General features: G+C 24.1%; 4 protein-coding genes and 1 long non-coding RNA gene across 6 annotated transcripts in view; 2 read left to right on the forward strand and 3 right to left on the reverse strand.

The window, feature by feature from the left end:
- Positions 1 to 3,147: 3,147 nt before the first annotated feature.
- Positions 3,148 to 4,009, reverse strand: LOC134837852 (protein lifeguard 1-like). Its single transcript, XM_063853245.1, has 2 exons — positions 3,821 to 4,009; positions 3,148 to 3,768 (listed from the first exon to the last, which is right to left on the reverse strand). The coding sequence occupies exons 1-2, from the start codon at positions 4,007 to 4,009 to the stop codon at positions 3,148 to 3,150; spliced, it is 810 nt and encodes a 269-aa protein (XP_063709315.1).
- Positions 4,010 to 7,287: 3,278 nt separating this feature from the next.
- Positions 7,288 to 20,438, reverse strand: LOC134827867 (acetylcholine receptor subunit beta-like 2). The gene is made up of 6 exons (XM_063840729.1): positions 20,301 to 20,438; positions 19,463 to 20,241; positions 17,921 to 18,096; positions 17,520 to 17,851; positions 15,262 to 15,380; positions 7,288 to 7,590 (listed from the first exon to the last, which is right to left on the reverse strand). The coding sequence occupies exons 1-6, from the start codon at positions 20,353 to 20,355 to the stop codon at positions 7,375 to 7,377; spliced, it is 1,677 nt and encodes a 558-aa protein (XP_063696799.1). The 5' UTR covers positions 20,356 to 20,438; the 3' UTR covers positions 7,288 to 7,374.
- Positions 9,786 to 24,971, forward strand: part of LOC134827869 (uncharacterized) — a 181,794-nt gene continuing 166,608 nt past the window's right edge. The window contains exons 1-2 of the long non-coding RNA XR_010161816.1: positions 9,786 to 10,023; positions 10,535 to 10,685. This is a non-coding gene — a long non-coding RNA (uncharacterized LOC134827869). The remainder of the gene's footprint in view (positions 10,024 to 10,534; positions 10,686 to 24,971) is intronic.
- On the forward strand, positions 11,181 to 14,032 carry LOC134827868 (uncharacterized). 2 transcript variants are annotated; one of them, XM_063840732.1, is made up of 2 exons: positions 11,181 to 11,236; positions 13,606 to 14,032. In XM_063840732.1, the coding sequence occupies exons 1-2, from the start codon at positions 11,219 to 11,221 to the stop codon at positions 13,906 to 13,908; spliced, it is 321 nt and encodes a 106-aa protein (XP_063696802.1). In that variant the 5' UTR covers positions 11,181 to 11,218; the 3' UTR covers positions 13,909 to 14,032. The 2 variants fall into 2 exon arrangements, with proteins under 2 accessions (XP_063696802.1, XP_063696800.1); XM_063840730.1 differs by lacking the exon at positions 11,181 to 11,236 and adding an exon at positions 12,478 to 13,002.
- LOC134828070 (asparagine--tRNA ligase, cytoplasmic) lies at positions 21,925 to 24,074 on the reverse strand. The gene is made up of 2 exons (XM_063841023.1): positions 23,840 to 24,074; positions 21,925 to 23,692 (listed from the first exon to the last, which is right to left on the reverse strand). The coding sequence occupies exons 1-2, from the start codon at positions 23,871 to 23,873 to the stop codon at positions 22,089 to 22,091; spliced, it is 1,638 nt and encodes a 545-aa protein (XP_063697093.1). The 5' UTR covers positions 23,874 to 24,074; the 3' UTR covers positions 21,925 to 22,088.

The following is a 24,971-nucleotide window of genomic DNA, read 5'->3' on the forward strand; positions in this document are numbered from 1 at the left end:
GCAATAATATGTTTACATGTAAGAGAAATATTATCAAAATCATTTACGACATTAAGCAAATGAGCAAAAAAAAAACGACATGAGGAGGATGAGTGAAAGGAAATTCAATTGGCATATTGCCATGTTTCTGGTTTTCGGCATCAGCTAATTTTTTTTCACGGAGCTAATGGACAAAAAGTAAAATTTGATGTTTCATTAAAAACGAATTTAATAAAGTTATCTTGTTACAATCCAATTCGGTTCATGTGTGTCTTTGTGTGAGTGAATGTCAGGAAAATAATAATGAAGAAATCCATTTACTCATTAAGTTCACGTTATATGTCGAATTTCTTAATTAAATTTCCATTTTGCTAACCATTGGTAAGTTGTGGTTGTAAGTAAAAAGTAATTAAAGAATGCTTTTAAATTGTTGCTTTTTTCGCATGAATATGAGATTGAGATGCGACTTAATTGCTTTTGGTTGTCCGCAATTGTTTACGTTGTTTGATACAACTTGATAAATGTAATTAAAAAAAAAATACATGGAAAAATTATTAAAAAAATGTCGTTGGATAAAAATTCAAAGATAATGAAGATTTTAATGAGAAATTTTTCCCAATGTACATTTTAATTTTTTTTTAAATTAAAAGAAAATTTTTTTCAAACATTTTTTTTTAAAACATCTTTTTTCTAATTTAACATAATTTAAAGCCAATTAATTTAGTAAACTTAATTTTTAGTAAAACGCATTTTAAAAATTTTGTCCCAATGCAAATTTTGAAATTTCATCCCAATGAACATTTTAAAAAAATTTGACCCAATGTACAATTAAATTTTCAATCAGTTTAAAACAATTAATTTTATTTTTTCCTTAAATATTATCTGAAATTTATTTTTCTAGATTTTTAATATTTAATAATTTATTTTATAATTTTAGTTCAAGAAAAATATTTAAATTTTACCCCAATGCACATTCTGAATTTTAATTAATTTTACGAACTAAAATTTATCCCAATGCAAATTTCCAAAAACCAAATAAAAATTATTTCTTTATTAAATTTAATTTGTTTATCAAATTTTTAATTAAAATTTGAAAAAATATTTTAAAATATAAATTTTTATTTTAAATTTATAAAAAAATAATAATTATTAATTCTATATTTGTTTAAAAAAATTGATTAAAATTCTATTATTATTTTTTTTTTAATAAGAATTAATTTTTTAATTCAAAATTAAATTATTTTTTCATTTCATTTAATTTGAATCAAATTATTTTATTTTTTTTATATTATAGATTATTTATTTATTATCATAATAATTTTTATTAAATTTAATTTGTTTTTTTTATCATAATATTTTTTATTTTATTTTTCCGCAACTTCATGATCAATCTTTATATTTTTCTCTCTAAGCTGCAAAAAATCTAAAAAAAAATCGTTTATTTCATTTATAAACCAAACGAAACGTGAGACGCATTAATTTCCAAACTTTTTTCAAAGTTAATAAAAAAAGCGTCAAAGTTCAAACTATTTGACGTCAAAGGTATCTACAGAGCAGAAATAGACAAAGTCTCATTAAACTTCTCCCTTGAAGAACGGAAAACAACATGACAGCTAAACATTTATCAAGGAAGTACTCGGTTCGCTCGTAGTTTATCTTACGCCTTCTTTTAGAAAACAAAAAAAAAGTTATATAAGTTTAAAATAATAAAAAAAGGAGGAAATGAGACTTATTGTTCATCATCACACCACACAGACAAACAAAAATGACAAAAGATTCAACGGAGATGATTTTTTTAGAATTTTTTTTTTCACAAAAAAAGAAAGGAAACTTAATTTAAGTCTATCTGAATTGATTAACTATGAAGCTTGGTGTGGTAAGTTGAACACTATTATTAATAAGAAATTTCTTGACGTTTATTGTCTTTTCATTTCGTCGCTTCAGTTAACAGAAATAATAATAAAAGTGACAATGGACATACTTTTGGCAATAATAGGGTTAAAGAGAAATTTTTAAGAGAAAAATGAATTTTCGCAAATATTATTATGATAATCGACAGGCCCGACCAATAAATGGCACGAGTATCGTCATTAAATCGCTGGAACGTTCCCTGAATGAAAACTTGATTCTGGTCGGTTGAGTTTTATTGCCGTCATAGTTTTCTCTTACTACTTCTGTGGAAATATTATAATGAGAAACGAAAGGAAGACAAGAAAAAAACAAAATTAAACTTGAAGAATTTTTAATTACCAATTTTCTTTTCTTTTTCCACAATGTTACGTGTCTGCTTTCATGAAGTTGCGGTAAAATAAAAAAAAAAAATAAAATATAAGAATTTTTTAAATTTGAATTAAATACGAATTTTGACAAAAATTTTAAAAATAATTAAAAAAAATAAAAAAAAAAATATTTAAAAAAATTTATCAAAAAAAAAAATAATAATAATAAAAAATAAAAAAATATAAATTAAATAAAAAAAACAAAAAAATAAAAATAATAAATTAAAAAAAATTAAAAAATAATAATAATTAATAAAAAAAAATTAGCCAAAATTAAAAAATGAATTAATTTAAAATTAATGAAAAAAAATTAATAAAATAAAATAAATAAAAATTATTTTAATTAAAAAATATTTAATAAATTAATTCAATTCAAAAATAATAAAATTAATATTATTTAATTTTATTTTAAAAATTTTAGTTTTTCATAAATAATTAAAAAACAATGTGAAAAATAATTATTTAATTAAAAAAATAAAAATAAATAATAAATTATTAAAAAAATAATAAAAATTAAATTTAATTAAATTAAATAATAAGAATTGATAAATATTTTTTTTTTATTTATTTAAAAAAGTTATTTAATTTTAAATATTTTTTTTCAAATTTAAAAAAAAATTTAATAAATTTTTTTTCTTATTTTTTCGATTTATTTTAGATTTTCCCGCAACTTCCATTCTAACACAATCACAGATAATTTTGACGGCTAAATAACAGACATTTTTATGCAAAACAGATTAAATTTAATAATGATCATGATGGAGAAAAATACTTTTTGCATTCTTTCCTTCGTTGTCGGTGTTATGTTCCCACAAGAATGCTTTCAAAGGCATTTAGTGTAAAACGAAAAAACTTTTTCATCTCCCGAGACTTCATCTCCGACTCAAATTTAACTCGTCGAATCGTTGCCCAGCAATCCAATGAGTCGCAGCACATAAACGAACAGCGTAATGATGTCGCTGTACAGCACCAATGCAGCAAACACGTAATCTTCGGGCTCAAATGACTGCGAATGCTTGCCAATCAACATTAATTGCGTGTCAATAACGATTGCCATGGCGACGCCGAGCACAACGAGCGACGCATAAACCACGTGAAAAAAGTGATTTTCGAAAAAAATCCCAACGATGCCGCAAATCGCGAGTAACAGGAAAAAGATAAGCAGGAAACTGGCATGGAGCGTCAAGTCGTAGCGCGTTTGCACGGCAAAAAGTGTCAAAACGACAAAAACGACGAGTGTCACTCCCATCGCCAGCAGGATGTCGTCGAAGCGGTAATACCAACAAATTACGGTAATTAAGAGACACTTGCATGCCGTTATGAGTCCCAAGAGCAGAAAGTTGCACGGAAAAGATCTCCCGATGTGCGGGCAACAAGCGAGCACGAGCATCAACGCAAATGTCAGAAAAATGCTCAGATAAACAACCCACAAATGCTCGCGGATCCACAAAGTAGCGTCGAAGGATTTGAGAAGCCAATAAACGACCAACATTGTGATTAAAAGTTGAGTCTGAAATTAATAAAAATTATTAAAAAAAATTTAAATAAAAAAATAAATTTACTGTTAAAATTCCATAAACTCTTCGTAAAAATTGTTGTCGAAGTTCAATGACGAAAAAAGGAGTATTGAAATATTTGATTTCTTCCATTTGTTCGGAATCAAGTTCAGGAACTAAAATAATTTTGGCTTCAGTAAATGGAGATATTAAAGGATCTGAGTAATCGTCGGTGCTGGGTGTAAATATTCCCATTGTTTTGACTTTTTTTTTTGACAGAAGATTCGATGTTAACTAAATAAATTTAAAATAAATAATAAAAAAAATTTAAAAAAATAATGTTAAAAATTTTTCTGTCGTAGGTATTTATAATAAATAAATTTTAATTATTTAAAGAAAATTAAGTTTTTAATAATTTTATACAAAATAAAATTCTTTAATTGAGTTACGTTTTATTTTATTAAATTTAATTTAATTGAAATTTATATTAGGTAATTTAAAATAACTTTTTATTTTAACCTATTTTTTGAGTTTAAAAAATTTTGAATAAATAAATTATTTTATTAAATAAATAAAAATAAAATAATAAAATATAAATTAAATAATATTTATTATAATTAAACTAATATTAATATAATTATATAATTTTTTTATAAAAAAAAATTTGTATTAAAATTTACTTTTTATATATTTTCTTTAAAATATAATAAAATTTTGATAAAATATTGATTTTTTTTAATACTTCGATTTTTATTTATATAAAAATTTATTTATAATAAAAACTGCTATATTCTTATAATTTATTTTATATATTTTTTAAATTCGTTTATTATTGCTTCTTGTTTTTCAGCGTAAAGAACGTAAAATTTTATTATATTCAGCGTAAAATTTTATTATAATAATTAAAAAATATAAAAATTATTAAAAATATAAAACATTTTTAAATTTACAACAAAAAAATTAATAATTTAAAAATTTTTAATCATTTTTAATTTTTTTTAATTAAAATATATAATATATATTATTTTACTTTTATTATTTAGAATATTTTGGATTATTTTAATTTAATTAATTTATTTAAATTTTTATAATAATTTTACAATAATTAAAATTTTATTTTATTAAAAATATTGCGATACTTACCTTAAGAAAAATTCAAAAAAAAATTTTTTTTTTCAGTATTTTTGATAAAAAAAAAATTAACTTTAAATTTATTTAAAATAAAACAAGTAAAAAAATTATTTTTGTTTTAAATATTTTTATTTAACTTTTATTTCTTAAAATTAACATTTTTGGTGTTATTCTCTTTTGCATTGTTTTATTTATTTATTAATTAATTTATTATAATTTATTTTTTTTATTTATTCCATATTTGGAATTATTTGAGCCATATAACAGCTGTAATTTTTTTATAACATTTTTTATAAAATAATACTGATTTTATCAATAAAAACGTGTCTTTGACACACAAAAATTTTTACTTGTTTTCAATTACTGTACTTAGGCATTTTGCAGTGAAAACAATCAAAAGACAAAGTTTTCGTAGTTAAATAAAAATCTCGTATTATGATATGAATACGAAGCAAAAAAAAAGTAAAATAAACGAAGAATCCTTGTTTGCATAATCAAAGTAGTAAATCATAGAGCAACGTCATTCACTGCATAAATTTGCTCTTTTTTATTCATTCATTTATTTTATAAAGGACAGATTTTTAATAAAAAATCCTTCACTTTTCTCTTCATTTTCTTTCTGTCGTCGTGTGTGTGTTCTTTGGGTGATTGCATGCAAAATCACATCACAGAAAAGTAGCAGAGAGTGTGCAAATGTTTACATTTCTCGTTACTTCTTGCGAGACGACGACGACGACGACGATGGAAAAATACAGAAAAGTGCAGAAAGGGGGGCACAATAAAAAATTGAAGGAAAATTCTCTGCATTTTCCACTTACTTCCTCATCTATATTCAAGTATTTTATTATGCATTTACATATTTCGCTCTCTCGCTCTTCGTCTGTCTCTGCCATGCAATTCGAGTTTTCTTCACTTATGTAAGTGAGTTAGATTAGATTTATAGAATACACATGATACTTAACATGAAACAGTTTTTTTTTCTGTTGCCTTATTATTGAATGTTATTACTTGGCATGTTGCGAACGGAGCATTATCCCGTAATAGGTTGGTTGCGTTCGAGTGACAGAAACTCGAGGAGAGTGAAGATCCCAAAGTAAATACATTTCAATCATAAAAATATATCGTTTCACACTTGAATATGTATATGGGATGAAACGCGGGATGTGATGCGGTTAGCCACACACTAACACAGCCGATGACGCCATCCAATGCGCTCCGAGACGACAAAATTAAAGTAATAAGTGATAAGTACATAAATTTATTTTATGACATGCACTTTTTACTGCATTGTGTTTAAAGTGTTTAATTTAATGGATTATCATTGTGAGCAAGGGCGATGTTTACATTTACTCTGTTGCTTATTTTTTTTATTTTTTTCTACATTTTTTTACAAAAAAAAAGAGAAAATTTGCAGGAATTGACGTCTGTCTGATTTAAAAAATAAAAAAAAAATAAATTAACAAACTAAATTCTAATAATTTTTATTTTTAATTAAATTTTTTTTAAATTTTTATTAATAATTTTTTAAATAAAAATTTATTTTTAATAAAAATTTAATTTAATTTTAAATAATAATTATTTTAATATTTAATTTAATTTAATTTTTAATGCAAATAATTTAATTTTCTTTATTTAGTTTAATTTATATAATTATTTATAAATTTATTATTTTATTAAAAAATTTTGTTAATATTTTTATTTTAATATTTTATTTAAAAAAATATTTTTTTTAAATAAATAAAAATTAATAGAATTTATTTTTTTTTTATTTTTTTTTTAAATTTTTTTTCAGTTTTAAATTAAATAAATAAATTAAAAAGGATCAATAGTTCTTAAATAAATATTTTTTTAATTAAAAAATATTAAAATTAAAAAATATTTTTTTATTACTAATTTTTTTAATTTTTATATTTTTTAAATTATTTACTGATATAAATTAATTAATTTTAAATAATATAATTTTTTATAAAAATAAATTTATATAAAGAAATAATGTTTATTTAATTTTTTAATTTAATAATGGATAATAAACAAATTTCTAATTAAAAATACCTAAATTAAAATAATTTTATATAAAATAAAAATTAAAAAAAAAAATATTCATTATTGAGCAAAAATAATAAAATCTATTTAATTTTTTTTTTTATTTAATATTGTAAAATGCTTTATCGTTGTTCGTTATTTTTCTGATGATAACTTTTAATATTTTTTTTATTTTATTTTTAGATAACATTAGAAAATTGATACAAAAATTTGGCCTCAAATACAGAAGGAAGCATTAAAATTTTCAATTTTATACAAACAAACTCTCTCTTTCGTGAGTGATATAAAACACTTTTCAGCTCTTTTCATCAAAATTAATTACTTGTCATACAATATTGACATTTTAAGTAGGCAAACAAACAAAATTTCCAAAGTAATTTACCTGCGTTATCTCCAATCGTGTCGAGTATAGAATATATTTTGTTGCTGCATTGAGGGGGACATTTTTAGTCAATTGTCATCCGTTCGATATCCGATGGCAACATAAAATTGTTTTTTCGCATTGGTATTTCGCTCAGCTTCCGGTCGACGCCTTGTCTCGTATCGAACAACGACGGGCTCTGGAAAATGATCAAAATGGTGCCGAAGACGCAGGCAAGGAAAAATACCCAGAGGAAAAATCGGTCAAGTACCATCGATACGAATTTCCAATCCTCGACAATCTGCAAAGAAAAAAAAAATTTTGATGAGAAAACACGAACAGGAAATGACAAAAATTTAAAATTTGTTGGGATTAAAAAAAAAAGAATAAACGAGAGATAAATCATTTCCTTTCCTAAGCCACAATTTTTTGTGTGTCCTCTTTGACGCAAATTCAATTTTATAGATGAAACAAAAAAAGTCGAAAAATGTAACGTTGATTATACAATTTTTTTTTTATTTTTTTGTAGAAAAAGACACAATTTACAATCTTTCGTCTCTCTTTTTTGCTTTTTTGTGGGCAAATTGACGCACAAATCGATAAATGCCTTTTATTTATCATTCAACGGATATTTATCATCTTTTTTCTGCTTTCTTTTCAGCTTTCAGTCAATCATCGAGAGAATGGAAGAGCTTCAGCTAATTAAAATGCTAATTTATTGCAACAACGATGTTAATCGAGAGAGAAGATGGAAAAGTGAACTATTTTTATTTGATGTTTTTTGTGCCGTTAGACGTTCATTTGCAGGTAAAAGTGATTGCTTTAGTTTGATTAATTATGCTTTTCAAATAAAATTGAAGAAAAAAAGTAAAATTAATTGATTGTTAAGTAGGTCAACGTTTAGTTTAAGAGGGATTATTTGACGGATGAAAAATTGATTAATTGAAATTTTCTGATTTTTGAAGGTCATATTTTTTTTTTTTATTTAATTAAAAAAGTTTCATTAAAAAGTTAAATTTTATTTTAAAAAATTGAATATTTTAATGAAAATTAATTATAAAAAAATTTTAAATTAAAGTTTTAAATTTAAATTTTAATTTTTAATAAAAAAATTAATGTAGATAAAAATTAAATATTTGATTAAAATTAAATTTTACTAAAATTTTTAATATTATTAATTTCAAATTTTTTAAATTCAATTTATATATTTTTTTTAATCAATTTAAATTTTATTTAAATAAAATAAAATAATTTTATGTCAAAAAATTTTTAAATTATATTTAATTTTAAAAATTGATTTTTTTTTATGAAAAACATTTTTTAAATATTTAATTAATTAAAATAAAAATTATTTTTTTAATTAAATTTAATTTTTTTTAAATAAATTTAAAAAAAATTTTAACTTAAAATTAATTTTTTAAATTAAAAAAAATCTTTAAAATTAAAATTATTTTTTTTTCAAATTAATTTTAAAAAAAAATTTAAGTATAATTTTAATTTTATCTTAATTTTTTGATATTTTTATTTAAAAAAATAAATTTAATTTTTTAATTAATTTTTTTATTAAATTAATTTAATTTTTTATTTATTTTAAATATTTTTAAGTTAAAAATTTTTTAAATAAATTTTTATTATAATTTTACCTTTTTTTTCATTAAAAATAAATTTAAATAAAAAAAAATTATTTTTATTTAAAAAAAAAATAAAATTTTGAGAAAAGTCAATTTCTTTGCGAATTCCCTTGTTCCCGCCATAATTCCTAATAACTCGTAATAATTTTGTTCCAATAACGTGGGCGATGAATGATGAATTATGGCTGGGAACACACAACCACACACACATGACACGTCGAGCGACGACGAAAAAAAAAAATAGTAAACGACAAAATTTATGATGTGACATAAAAATGAAAAATTGTAGAAAAACGGGCAAAATAAGGAAAGTGAATCAATAATAAATAACATGACAGGATATCATTTCCGTTTATTCCACACACAAAGTACACAATCGATTCTGGCTGGCATCCGAGCCAGACTCTAACACTATTATTTTATTATTAAAATTGCAACTGTTATGGAAAGATGTTGTGAATCATTAGTACGTGCCCGTTTTATTGAAAGATTTATTGGGGATTTGTTGTTTGTGTGGAAAGAATTTGCGTGTTTTTAGTTTTTCTTTTTCGCTAAATTTATGAACAAAAAAAAAAGTTTTTACTTCAAAATCACTTGTCACATAATTTATGCGGAAATTGAAATGAATAACATTCGTCACGTTTCCGCTAATTAATTATCTCCAGTTGATAATTCTCACACGATGTTGATTCAGCTGATCTTTTTAAAGATAAGTTAGTCATTCAAGCGTTATTTATATCAAAATGAATGAATTTGTTTTGATGTAAAAAATTATCTTATCAGCAAAAACTCGTCATTGATATAAAATTATAAGTTATAAATAAAATTATTTTTGCAAATAATTCATTTTATGAAGTCAGAAAGTCACGAGAAGTCAAAGTATTAACATCATGTTCAAGCAAATTTTAATTTTTGTGATTTATTTGAGTTTTTCGAGCTGTACTTCAATTGGACAAGATGAAAATGGACAAACTTTGCTGTGGGTACAATACAAATCATCTCCAGTTTATCCTGAGGAGAGAAATATAACGTTGAGTTTTGAATTTGATGGAAAAGATAGAAATGTTGACCATATTTCGATTGTTTATTTTGATTATGAACCTGTAAGTAGAATATTTTTTTTTTGTTTTTCATAAATTTTTAATTGATTTATTTCTAAAAAAAAAAATTATAAATAAATTAAAAAAAATATTTTTTTAGATAATTTTTGATTTTTTTAAAATTTTAAAAATAAAAATTTTAAATTATTTTAATTAATTATTATTTAATAAATTTATTTTTTTTTTAATGATTTATATTTTTTTTTAATAAGCAAAAGATTTTTCCAAGTATTTTTTTAAATTTTAAAATTTTTTAAAACTAAATAAAATTTGTAAAATATTTGTAGCAATTTATTTAATTAAAAATTAATATTCATTTAATTAAAATTAAAATTATTGAATAAAAAATATTTTTAAAATTTTTTTCAAGAAGAAAATAAAAATTATTTTTTTTTTTAAAATTTAAAAAAAAATTAAAAAATAGGTAAATAAATAATTAAAAAATTATTATTAAATTATAAATAATTAAAAATAATTAAATAAACATATTTTAATAATTTATTTATCATTATAGACTCCTTTTACAACTGTTACACTTATCGAAGGAGGACCATCAACGGATAACGTCAAATCATCGATGGGATGTGACAAATGCACATATTTTGCTGTCAAACAACGGATTTACGGATTTTACAAACAATAAATATATTTTTTTTATAAAATCGGTTATCTTCGTATCAATCAGTGATTATCAACAAAAAACATATCATATCATATCATTGACAGAAAAAAATCTGATATGAAAAAAAAAATTTTTTTTAGTTATAAATTAACAGTTAGTTAAAGCATTCCAACATGTTTAAGCAAATTTTTGTTCTAATTTGTGTAACTATTTTGAGCGTTTCAGGCTCAAATTCATTCGGAGAAGATGAAAAAAATCAAACTTTGTTATGGGTTCAATATAAATCAACTCCAATTTATCCTAATGAGCAAACAATTTTGATGAGTTTTGATTTTGATGGAAAAGATCGTAACGTTGATCGTATTTCTATTATTTATCATGATTTTGAAAATGTAAGTCAGATCTCAAATAATTTAAAAATAATCTGTCTAAAAAAAGTTATTAAATTATTAAAAAAAAAATAACCAAGTTATTTTAATTTAAATAAATGTGAGAAATTGCTCATTTTTAGTGGACCTTGTTAAACAAGTTCAAGTTTAAAAAAAAATAAATTATTTCAAAAAAAAGTGAAAAATAATGGAAAATTTAAAGAAAGTGAGTGTTTTTTTTTTATTAAATAATAAAAATTAAAAATTTTAAAAACAAATAAAATTTTTATTTTAATTTTTAAAAATTACCAAATTTTAAAAAATGATTTTTATAAAAAATATAATAAATTTTAAAAAAAAAATAAATTAAATTTTTTTTTTTAAATTTAAAAAATATATATAATAAAATTAAATATTAAAATTCGTTAAATAATATTTTTAATAATTTTTACAAAATTATTATTTTTCTTTTTCATTATTTTGAAAGATACTTGAGGAAAAAAATTTACGATATTTAAAAATTTTAATTTGATTTAAATTAAAATTCTCGATTTTATTAAAAAAAATAAATAATTTATTATTTAAAATTTTTAAATATTTTTTTATAATTAAATAATTTAATTAAATTTATTTTAAAAAATTAAAAAAAAAACGTTCTTTTTTTTAATTTAAAAAAATTATTATTTTTATTATATTAATTTTTTTTTTAAATCTAAAATAATTTATAAAAATAATAATTATTTTAAAAAAATATATCAAAAATACCCAAAAATAAAATAAATCAAAATAAAATTAAATAAATAATAATTTTATAAAATTTAAAAATTTTTTCTGTCAAAATATTTTTTTTTGATTCTATGAAACTCATTAATTTTTCTTCTCAATTCAGTTCATTTCCACAATCGCCATTAAACTTTCGTAATCAATCGTAATTGGATCACGACAAATGCTGCTGTCCGTCAAAAAACCATTACCTCCATTAGAACATAATCAATTCCATCAATTGTCGTCTTTGGATAAAATTTTCTTGAAACGTTTTGCCGCCCCCTGTCAAAAGAGCAAGAAGTTCGTCGAAAAATTAAAGGAGGAGCGGGCACAAAGGTCATTTTATAAAAATTCAACGAAGGCAAAAAAAAAAAATTATTTTAATAACGGGCTTCTTTTAATAATTATAATTAAATATTTTTATTTTGTTTTTTTAATTTTTTTTATTTTATTTTTTTAAAAATTTTATTTTTTTTTTAAATTCACTGAAAAATTCTTCAAATGAAATATTTTCAAAAATTTAATAAATTTTTTAAAAAATAAATTAATAATTTATTGTTTAAAATCTAATTTTTTCTCAATGAAAATATATGGACGCCAAAACATTATAATTAAAAATGCACTTAAATTTTACAAAAAATAAATATTAAAATATTTTTTCAATGAAAATATTTTTTCAGGGTTGTCGCAATTAAAACAAAATATTTACAAATTTGTATTATTTTACTCGTAATAACTGGTTTTACCGCAGTTTAAAAAATAATCAAAGTGCTTTTAATCAGAAATTACTTGATCCAAAAAATTACGTCAAATTATTCGTAAAGGAGTAACTTTTAATTTTTATTTTTAATATTCGTCATAAAACTCTCTGTACGTCATTTTAAAAGTGACGCGAACCAAAAAGTAATAAAATGAACCGATTGATAACATTCAGTGATTAATGAGCGCTACCGAGGAATTCACAGAAATGTTTCAATCAATAAAAGTTTTTAATGTCTGCCGAGATTTCACGAGTCATAAACAAGGAATCTGTCTACGGGCGAGTCATTAAATGTGTTGACACAGAGAATTAGCACCAAGTTGTTTTAATTTAAATAAATGTGAGATTTTTGAATTGCTCATCAGTCAGTTAGTGGACCTTGTTAAGACAAGTTCAAGTTTAAAAAACCGGAAATAAATAAAAATATTTGTAAAAAAAAGTGAAAAATAATGGAAAATTTAAAGAAAGTGAGTGTCTTTTTTAAAAAAATTAAAAATTTAAAAAAATATTGGAAATATTTAATAATAAATTTAAAAAAAAATTAAAAAAGTTTAAATTAATAAATAATAAATAATTAAAAATTAAATTAAAAAATATTTTTTTTATATATATATTTAAAATTTAAATTCATAAAAAATATAATAAATAATAAAGTTAAATAATATTTTTAATAATTTTTACAAAATTCATATTATTTTTTTTCTATTTATTTGACCGAAAAAATAAATCTTCTTGAGGAAATTTTTTTTTCGATATTAAAATTTTAATTTGATTTAAATTATTATTTTATATGCAAAAAAATAAATAATTTATTGTTTAAAATTTTTAAATATTTTTTTAGAATTAATTAGGTATTTTTTTTTTCAATTAAATTTTTAATTTCTTAAATCAAATTTTTCATCAATTGGTTTTGTGAATTAAAATTATTTTTAAATTAAAAAAAAATAAAATAAAATAAATAAAAATAAAATTAAAAAAAATAATTTTATCAAATTTCTATTATAATATTTTTTTTTTAAATTCTTAATTTCATCAAAATTAATTAAAAATTTTTTTTCTTCTCATTTTAGTTCATTTCCACACTCGCCATTACTTTCGTAATCTTAATCGCCTTCAACGTAATTGGATCATCGACAAATGCTGCTGCCGTCATGCAAAAACCATTACCTCCATTAGAACATAATCAATTCCATCAATTGTCGTCTTTGGAGACCAATTCCAATTTTCGTCTGAAACGTGCTTTGGTTTTCCGCCCCCTCTTCGTGTACAAAGAGCAAGAAGTTCGTCGGCAAAAATTAAAGGAGGAGCGGGCACAAAGGCGTCAACAACAAGCAGCAGCTATGCAACCGCAACAACAACCACATTACGGATAAAAATTCACACGAAGGCAAAAAAAAAAAATTACTGATGCAGCAAAAATTAACAACGGGCTCTCTTTTAATTAAGTTATAATTGAACGTGCAATTTATGGTCCATATATTTATTTTATTTTATTTTTTTTGTGTTAAAAATATTTATTTGTTGTCGCACGTGACCAATTAGAACTATTTCACGAATTACTTTAGCAAAAAAAAAATATTTATTGTTACAATTTAAAAATAAAATCTAATTTTTCGCACAAATATTGGATTTTTTTTCGTTAGAGTACTAACCGTCTCCATTTAGCTCATTGTTATTCATTATTATGGGAATATTAATGAAAAGAGCTCTTCTCTCGTCGTTATCATTCGATGTTTATCTGATTTTTATTGTATTTATTCATTTTTATGAAACGAACGTGAGTTCAATCGCAATTTTTCTAAGTAGATCAAAGAATCGTGCGTAAAAAGGGATAATTTCGTGCATAAAATTGGAAGAAAAAAATTCAATGTCAAGCAAAAAATACAAAATAAAATTTGGACAATTTATTAAAATGATTGGAAAATGTTAAATTGACGGATTTCGTGCAAATGTGGCCTCAAACAAAAAAAATATTACTCCCAAAAGGGTTCGGAACAACGTCTTCTTGTTAAATAACGCATCATTTTTCACAGAAATTTCCAATAAATTTCAACAACACAATTGGGATTGACCTAATGGACCTTGTCGAAACCATCTTTTTCTTGTCGTTATCTTGTTATCCAAGCAACAAGATAAAAAAAAAACTTTTTTTTTCTTCCACATGTGACCCGTGATTCGTTCACTTTGATAAATATATAATGTTAAAATACAACATTTGTCTTAACGGCGATCATTAATCAGAGTTTTTCCCTTTTTTCTCGAAAAAAATGCAAGAAATGAACTTTTTTTGTCATAAAATTAATGATTTTCAGTGTAAAGTGTCTCTTAATACAATAAAAGAGCAACATCAGCAGGTCATTAAAGTTTTTCGTTATTCGACCCAATTATGCCTGCCGTTTAATGGGGAAAATGGGCACCTGAATCGATTAAATATTTCTTTTCGTAATATTGAACTAATTAAGATTGCATTTTGGATTACGGAATAAATGTGTGGCGAAAAGCAAATTCATGTTGAAATCGGAACGACGAGCTCCCTTGGGGCAGTAAATAAGTTTATTTCCACAGTACAAAAGTACTTTTCCATTATTTTCTTTTCTTGTAAAAAAGACATTAATTTCTCATGACGCTCCTTTCTTTCATTTTTAGATTTTTACTCGAAGCAATTTTTGTCAAAGCTCGATTCGATCAGCGATTTAAGAGTGAAAAATAAGTAAATTGTGACTTACCTCGTTGTCTTTGTCAGCATCTTTTATGTGTTGAGCGATAAATCGAACGCTTTGCATCGCTTGCATGAGTTCGGGAGACATGCGAGATGGGATGATGTGAACGTGTTCAGGTTCGGGGACTGAAATTTTAAATAAAAATAATTATTTTTTTGACTCATTAGCTAAAAAGTTATTTTTTAATTTTTTTTCAATATATTGCAAGAATTTAAGATATTGTAGTTTCAAAAATTAAATAAAAAAAATTAAATTAAATAAAAAATTTAATAAAACTTTAAAGTTAAAAAAAAATTATTATTTTTAATCGATTTTTTGTATTTTTTATCCATGTTTTTCTATTTTTTTAAATAATTTCTTGACATATTTTTCAAAAAAGTTATTTAATTATTTTTGAATAAAAAATATTAAATTTTTTTAAATTTAAACTAAAAATTTTTACTTCAACTTTTATTAATTAATTTTTATTAATTCAATAATCTGACAAATTTTTATCCATTTGGAGCAAAATTTGACAAAATTGGCTTTGACACAGTTTTTGACAAAATGATTAAAAATGATAAATTAGAGCCCTCTGACAAATTTTTATCCATTTGGAGCAATTTTTTGTCAAAAATTTAGATTGATTAAAAATTATTATTTTTTAAAGACACAGTTTTTTTTATTTAGTTTTGCTCTTGATTTAGTTTTCAAAACAAAACTATGTCAAAGAAAAAAAATTTTTTCAGTTTCAATTTTTTGGCAGTTTTGAGTTATAAAATGATTAAAAATGATAAATTAGAGCCCTCTGACAAATTTTTATCCATTTGGAGCAAGATTTGACAAAAATTGCTTTGACACAGTTTTTGACACAGTTTTTTTGCTCTTGATTTAGTTTTTAAAACAAAACTATGTCAAAGAAAAAAATTTTTTTCAGTTTCAATTTTTTGGCAGTTTTGAGTTATAAAATGATTAAAAATGATAAATTAGAGCCCTCTGACAAATTTTTATCCATTTGGAGCAAGATTTGACAAAAATTGCTTTGACACAGTTTTTGACACAGTTTTTTTGCTCTTGATTTAGTTTTTAAAACAAAACTATGTCAAAGAAAAAAATTTTTTTCAGTTTCAATTTTTTGGCAGTTTTGAGTTATAAAATGATTAAAAATGATAAATTAGAGCCCTCTGACAAATTTCAATCCTTTTGGAGCAAGATTTGACAAAATTGCTTTGACACAGTTTTTGACACAGTTTTTTTGCTCTTGATTTAGTTTTTAAAACAAAACTATGTCAAAGAAAAAATTTTTTTTCAGTTTCAATTTTTTGGCAGTTTTGAGTTATAAAATGATTAAAAATAATAAGTTAGAGCCCTCTGACAAATTTCAATCCATTTGGAGCAAGATTTGACAAAAATTGCTTTGACACAGTTTTTGACACAGTTTTTTTGCTCTTGATTTAGTTTTTAAAACAAAACTATGTCAAAGAAAAAAATTTTTTTCAGTTTCAATTTTTTGGCAGTTTTGAGTTATAAAATGATTAAAAATGATAAATTAGAGCCCTCTGACAAATTTCAATCCATTTGGAGCAAGATTTGACAAAAATAGCTTTGACACAGTTTTTGACACAGTTTTTTTGCTCTTGATTTAGTTTTTAAAACAAAACTATGTCAAAGAAAAAAATTTTTTTCAGTTTCAATTTTTTGGCAGTTTTGAGTTATAAAATGATTAAAAATGATAAATTAGAGCCCTCTGACAAATTTCAATCCATTTGGAGCAAGATTTGACAAAAATTGCTTTGACACAGTTTTTGACACAGTTTTTTTGCTCTTGATTTAGTTTTTAAAACAAAACTATGTCAAAGAAAAAAATTTTTTTCAGTTTCAATTTTTTGGCAGTTTTGAGTTATAAAATGATTAAAAATGATAAATTAGAGCCCTCTGACAAATTTCAATCCATTTGGAGCAAGATTTGACAAAAATTGCTTTGACACAGTTTTTGACACAGTTTTTTTGCTCTTGATTTAGTTTTTAAAACAAAACTATGTCAAAGAAAAAAATTTTTTTCAGTTTCAATTTTTTGGCAGTTTTGAGTTATAAAATGATTAAAAATGATAAATTAGAGCCCTCTGACAAATTTCAATCCATTTGGAGCAAGATTTCAAAATTTTTAGTTAAAAAAGCTTTTTAGTTAAAGAAACTTTAAAATTCAAATTTCTTCAAAAAATTAATATTTTTAATTTTATAACTTTCAAAATAATTTTTAGATAATTTTTCAATAAAATACTCACATGAAGAATGTCCCATATTATTCTCAAAATGCTGATGCATAACGCCATTGTCGTCATCTTTGTGATATTCATGATCGTGATAATCCTCATGCTCCAACGTCTCAATGCCATGTTCGTGTTCATGTTCATGCTCCATATCATGCCCGTTCATCAAGTCCTCATTTTCCGTCAAACTATCTCTCGGCTCCAACTGATGATGATAATTCCTTGGCGGCGCATTGTCATCGTAATCTGGCAACGAATAATGAGTCCTTCGCATCATCATAATTCGAGGCATGCAAACAAGGAAGATTTTTCGAATGATTGGCGACATGTGATGAGTACTTGCACTCCTAAAAAAAGAAAAAAAAATTAAGATTTCGAAAAAAAAATCATTTTGTCAAAAAAGAAAAAAATCTCACCTGAAATAGACATTGAGCACGCAAACGGTGATCCAGACAGATAACGAGACAAGCATCATCGTGAAAAGGAGATATTTGCCCAACAAAGGGATAGCTAAAGATGTTGGCGGAATGATTTCAGCGAGCAACAAGAAGAACACAGTGAGCGACACGAGAATCGAGATACTTAATGTGACCTGTAACGACGCATTGTTGAGTGACATGCAATGAAAAGGAATAAAAAAAATGATTTTTGGGTCGTTAACTTTTATGTGATTTACTTTTTGACACTCGAAATGTCATGCGAATCGACACTTTTGGCGTCATTTAATGAGAAAATTTACTTTTTGAAGGACTTTTTTCATAATTTAATTTTTTTCTCTAATTTTAGCATCAAAACTTTAAATTAAAATTAATTAATTTTTTTTAAATTAGAAAAAAAAAATATTCTAATGAAAAAAAAAATAAATAAATTTTTAAATCTGTAAAATAAATATGAATAAAATAAAAATATTTAAATAAAAAAATTAAATTAAAATTTTATATAAAAAATTGTATCTTTAAAGATTTAGAAAAATATTTTAAATTTTTATGTTTAAAAAAATGAAAAAATAATTTAAAAAATTATTCAAACGAAAAATTTATATAATTGACAAAAATTAACCTTCTTTTTTAAACAAAAAATTAACAGAATCTTATAAAAACAAAAAAAAAGTTTTTTTTTACCGCATTTCGAAGAAAAAATGCGGTATTATGCTGGAGATGTCGTACGTCATGTGTGGCCTAATTGGAATGCACCCGGAATGCAACCGGAATGTCAATCGGAATGTCGGAATGCAGCTGGAATGTCGGAATGCAGCCGGAATGCAGCCGGAATGCAGCCGGAATGTCGGAATGCAGCCGGAATGCGGAATGCAGCCGGAATTCAGCCGGAATGCAGTCGGAATGCAGCCGGAATGTCGGAATGCAGAAATGTCAGCCGGAATGCAATGAGCACTAAATGCAGCCGGAATTTTTTTAATGATTTATTAGCTTTTTGAATGCGAATGCAGCCGGAATTTATTTTTTTTCTAATTTAGCCGGAAAGCCGGAATTAAAATTAAATTTTTTTTAATGAAAAAATTATTGCGGAATGCAAAATTCAATAAATGCAGTCGGAATGCAAAATAATTTTAATGCAGTCGGAATGAAAAATTAAATATTAATATATTGTTTTTTTAGAAATTTTTTAGCTGAAATAAGCTAAAATGTCAAATTTTTTTTTGCAAATGAAAATTTCTCAAAAATGCACTCAAAATTTACTTTGGGTTAGAAATGGGAAATTTTAAAAAAAAATTAAATATTAAATAACAACATTAAACTTATACACCTGAAATGCGGTACCGTTGAACGTACGCTGTACGGATACAGCTTGATCTGGTTTTTAATAATACTTTTCATTTTTTAAAGACAAACCTTCAAATTAAAAATTATTTTTGACCTCAATATTAAAATTTTTAAAATAATTTTAAATTTTCTCATTAAATAACACTTAAAAATTTAAGAAAAAATTAAATTTCTTACCTTTTCTCCCGCATCCGCAGGCAAATAAAAGACCAAAACAGTCAAAAACGTAATTCCCACAATCGGAATCATCAAATTAACGGTATAGAAGAGCGTCTTTCGTCTCAAAGTCAATTTAAACGTAATATCTGTATAAGGTTCAGGAATTCCCGGATAATATTCTTCATTTCTACACGCAGGAATTTCAAGGACATCCCATTCGACTGACAAATAAAATTCCGACAAATCAATTCCGATCGGGACAATATTGCTTCCTGGCTGCTGATCCAAATGCTTCAAATCGACTTGCGCTCCATTATAAGTCCAACTTCCAAACTTCATGAAACAAATTTGCTCGTCATACGGAAAATACTCGACATTCATCTCGCACGAAGATTTATAAATTGCCGGAGGTTCCCAAAAAACTTCGCCCGAATATTTCAACGTGGCTTTCGTCATCAGCGTTACTTCGTAATTTCCGTCCCAATTGTTGTACAAAACGATATCGGGAAGCCAAATTTGCTCCGAGGGCACATATAACATCTCAACGCCGCCATATTCCTCGGGATCCCATTTGAGCTTGTAATCGATCCATTTTTGCTGAACCCATAAATTTGTCGTGACAACTTGATTTTTCAAACTAACTTCAATGAGTTGCGTGACTTTGAGACCTAATCCGACAGTTAGAGCTTCCGTATGGTTCACAACGGGTCGAATCAAGCGATTATAATTGCTCAATAAATCGTCGTAAAGTCGTTTTGCATCTGGATTCGCTTCGATGTGAACAGGATTAGCATGAACTGAAAAATAAAATTCTTTGTTGAAAAAATAATTTATCAAAAATTAGTTCAATTCTTACCTCTTTTTATTATAAAAAATGTTAAAAGCACGTAAAAGTGCTTCAAGATTAACATTTTTACAAAATATTTTTATAAAAATTAATTTTTCTGCGATTTTTTTTAATTTTTTTGTTGCAAAAATTACTAAAACGAGTCACTCCCTTTGCAAAATTTGATGAAGAATGAGAAATAATCGATATTTGTGAAAAAAGCTCCGTAAAAGCTCGACTTGACGAAAGCTTTTGGTTTGTTTTGGAAGCAACAAGTGAAAATACTGAACGAAAAGGACTTGTTGCATGCCGGAAAATCAGCTGTGTTTTGTTTACTGAACGAAAATTCGTGGAAAAATTGAAAGGCGTCTCCATTGCGCATGAATTTTCATTTTAAAAAGAACAAAATACCTGACGTTAGTTTTGAACATGAAATTTAGTCACAGTTAATATAAAGGAAATAATTTTGAAATTAATAATTAATAAAAAAAAATTTATTTAAAAAACAAAAATTATTTAAAAAATAAAAATAATTAATTTAAAATAATTGAAAAATAATTTTCAAAATAAAATAATAAAATAATTAAAAAAATATTTTTTTATAAAATATTTTAAATTTTAATTAAAAAATAATTTTTAAATAAAACAATTTAAAAATTAATTAATAAATAATTTTTAATTTTAATATTATTTTAAGAATATTACTTTTTTTATATATTTTTTTTTTACTTTTCTTTAAAAAGTTTTTTTTTTGCAAATTTAACATTAGAAAACCTTCTTGGAAAAAGTATTTTTTTTAAATTTATACATTTTAAAATGTAATTTTTGAACTGTTCATTTTTTTTAATTTTTCATCAAAAATATCACAATTTTCGTTATTATCAATTTTTAAGTCAAAAATATATATCTGGGTAGTTGATTTAAATAATAAATAAATAAAAACCTCAGATTTAATTTAAGCCTTCATTTGCTTAATCTCTTTACTATGCTTTATTTTCCCATAATAATATAATGTTTAAATTAAAAAAAAATTAAATTCAAACTGGGGTAGCTTAATATTGAAATTTAATTTAAAAAGTTAAATTTTGATTTTTATAATAAGGCGAATAAATTTAATATTTTGAAGAAAAAAAAATTAATAAATATTTTTAATTTTTTTACAGCATTTTAAAGTTTTTTGAATTTATTTTTTTTTTAATTGGAATTCTGAATTATTTTTAAAATTTTTTTAAAGAAAGATAAAAAGAAAGAAAAGAAAAATAACACGTAATATCTCCCAAAATTAAAATTAAAAAAAAATAATTTTCGTAACGTGACTTAAAAATTTTTTTTATCAATTTCATCAAATTTATTATTTTTTAAATTATTTTCATATAATATTATTGAAAACAGTAATTCTTTTTAATTTTTTTTTTATTAAAAAATGCCCTAAAATAACAAAAATTTCGCATTTTATAATCAATATTCATTTTTTACCCTGAACTTTTTCGACAAAAAACGAAAATATTAAATTTATTTGTCTAAATATTGAATATGATCTTCAACAAAAATTTACCTTTCAAAATATTTTTTCAAAATTTTACAATTTCACCAAAAATAAAAGACAAAAAAATATTTAAATATTCGGCCATTGAATTTTATTCAAAAAACGAAATGCAGTTAAGCGTTCGTGTAATTTATTAAGTTGAAAAAAGTTTGGTTAGTACAATATTTTTAATATTTTTTGATAAATATTTTGAGAATTTCTCTCTCTAAATAAATGCCTCTCTGGTTGCTTAAGGACGACATCTCTCCAAGAAGCGTGGATACAAGCAAACCTCACGAATGTGATATCTGTTCAACAAGCCAGCACAAGAATCGCTCCAAGCCCAATCCGTATCCGCCATGAGGTTGACTTCCGTACACACGTTGATCCGTGTACCAATAATACGGCGTCGGATCGATTCCCTCGCGTTTGTAACCTTCCAAAAGTTCTTCGTTATCCCACGCACGCATCGATCCGCCGATAATTTCGCCAACATTGGGCAACAAACAATCAACACTTTCCGTGAGACGGCGATCTTCGGGGCAACGTGACATGTAAAAAGATTTAATTTCCGCCGGGAAGCGACACAACATGATCGGTTCGTTGATGGTATCTGTCATTTTTCGTTCCGGAGCTTCTGGGATGTCTTCCCCGAATTCATAGAACGTTCCGTCGTCCTTTTTGACGTTGTTGGCTTTGAGCCATTCAATGGCATCGGCATAGTTCATGCGACGGAATGGTCTTTTGGGGGGTTTAAAGTCCGGATTTAACTCGTGAACCAAATATCCCCATTCGGATTTCAAGACACGATCAACCACGTCGCAAATTAAGTCCTCCAAGCGATCCAGGAGATCGTCAAACGTGATGAAGGGACATTCGCTCTCGACGTGCGTGTATTCTGCCAAGTGTCGACGTGTTCGGGATTGTTCCGCGCGATAACTTTGAGCGATACAAAAGACATCTCCCAATGCAGGGATGCAAGTTTCAAGATAAAGTTGCGAACTTTGCGTCAAATAAGCTTCTTCGCCAAAGTAGTCGAGCTTAAAAAGTGTCGAACCGCCCTCGACTTGCGTCTGGACCAACGTTGGAGGCGTAACTTCGGTATATCCGCGCGAAAAATAGTGATCGCGGAACGCTTGCATCACGACACTTCGCATTTTGAGGATTTTCGAGGTATTTTCGCCGCGGATCATCATATGGCGATTGTCTAATTGCACATCGGGCAACGCCTCTTCGTTCAAAAGGTTGTCAGCACCTCCAGCGGGCGCCAATCCAACCAATTCCCAGTAATCAACTTGAAGTTCGTGTCCTCCGGGAGCAGTTTTTCCCTCGGGAACCGCTTTGAGCGTACCAAAAAGCTGCACAGAAGATTCTGTCGACAAAACCAAAGCATCGTACGTCTGACAACACAAATCTGTGACGACACATTGCAAAAATCCGGTGCCATCACGAAGCGTTATGAACATCAGAGTCTTTCCTTGACGGCGGAGACGATGAACCCAACCATAGAGACGAACGCGTTTGTCGCGGAAATCTTTTGTGTCGACAATTTTGATTTTTTCCGCTTTTGGCAAGGATTCGTCTTCTTTAATTACGATTTTTTTCGCTTCCTCCAAATTTTGTTGGCGCTTTTTCTCGTCCTCTTCGACCCGAGTGTTGGCTTTTTGCGATTTTTCGACCTCTTTTTGGAATAAACGCGTGATTTTCTTCAATTGCGACTTGGCAATCGGCTCGTACTTCTCTTGGGACTTTTCATCCTTGCAATCGACGAAAATTGGGGGGAATGGTTCCTTGCCGGCATGATGCATCGCCTTCAAAACCGTTTTGAAAGGCGATTCTTTGGATCCGTTACCGGTTTCGTCATTGCCGTGCTTATCTGACGTGTAAATTGGGTCGCCTGCAACGAGAGAATTGGATGATGCAATTAGATATTTGATTTGCGGAAGAAAATTTTTGATTTTTTTTAAGGCATTTTTATGAATTTTTAATGAAATGAGTGAGAAAACTGTAATTTTGAACGAATTTTATAAAGAAAATGACTTACCAAGTGATAATTTTTCCATTTCTGTTTCCGGCATGGCTGCACTTCAATCGATTATTGGTTAGATTGAAGAATTTGATCAAAATTTTAATGAACTTTTATCAGTTTTTGAGAAATTTGAATGAATTTCTGTGAAAATGCTTTTAATGAACTCGTTAAATCGAGTTTTATATATTTTTATCTCTGAATTTTAATTGAAAATAAGGAAAAATTGCTCCTTATGTTCTCGTGTTGGCAAAGTTCTTGAATGAAATACACTCTTTATCAATTTCATTCGTCTCATATGTCAAAAATTTAGGCAAGAGCAATTTTTAAAAGGTTTCACGTTTCATTATAAAATTATAGTTATTTAATTAAAAAAAAAAAATTATTAAAATTATTAAAAAAAAAAATTAAAATTAAAATTAAAATTAAAATTAAAATTAAAATTAAAATTAAAATTAAAATTAAAATTAAAATTAAAATTAAAATTAAAATTAAAATTAAAATTAAAATTAAAATTAAAATTAAAATTATTAAAATTATTAAAATTATTAAAATTATTAAAATTATTAAAATTATTAAAATTATTAAAATTATTAAAATTATTAAAATTATTAAAATTATTAAAATTATTAAAATTATTAAAATTATTAAAATTATTAAAATTATTAAAATTATTAAAATTATTAAAATTATTAAAATTATTAAAATTATTAAAATTATTAAAATTATTAAAATTATTAAAATTATTAAAATTATTAAAATTATTAAAATTATTAAAATTATTAAAATTATTAAAATTATTAAAATTATTAAAATTATTAAAATTATTAAAATTATTAAAATTATTAAAATTATTAAAATTATTAAAATTAAAAATTATTAAAATTATTAAAATTATTAAAATTATTAAAATTATTAAAATTATTAAAATTATTAAAATTATTAAAATTATTAAAATTATTAAAATTATTAAAATTATTAAAATTATTAAAATTATTAAAATTATTAAAATTATTAAAATTATTAAAATTATTAAAATTATTAAAATTAAAAATTATTAAGAATTATTAAAATTATTAAAATTATTAAAATTAATTATTAATTAAAATTATTAAAATTATTAAAAATTATTAAAATTATTAAAATTAAA

Source organism: Culicoides brevitarsis, chromosome 1 (genome assembly GCF_036172545.1).
Source record: "Culicoides brevitarsis isolate CSIRO-B50_1 chromosome 1, AGI_CSIRO_Cbre_v1, whole genome shotgun sequence".
Taxonomy (NCBI): Eukaryota; Metazoa; Arthropoda; class Insecta; order Diptera; family Ceratopogonidae; genus Culicoides; species Culicoides brevitarsis.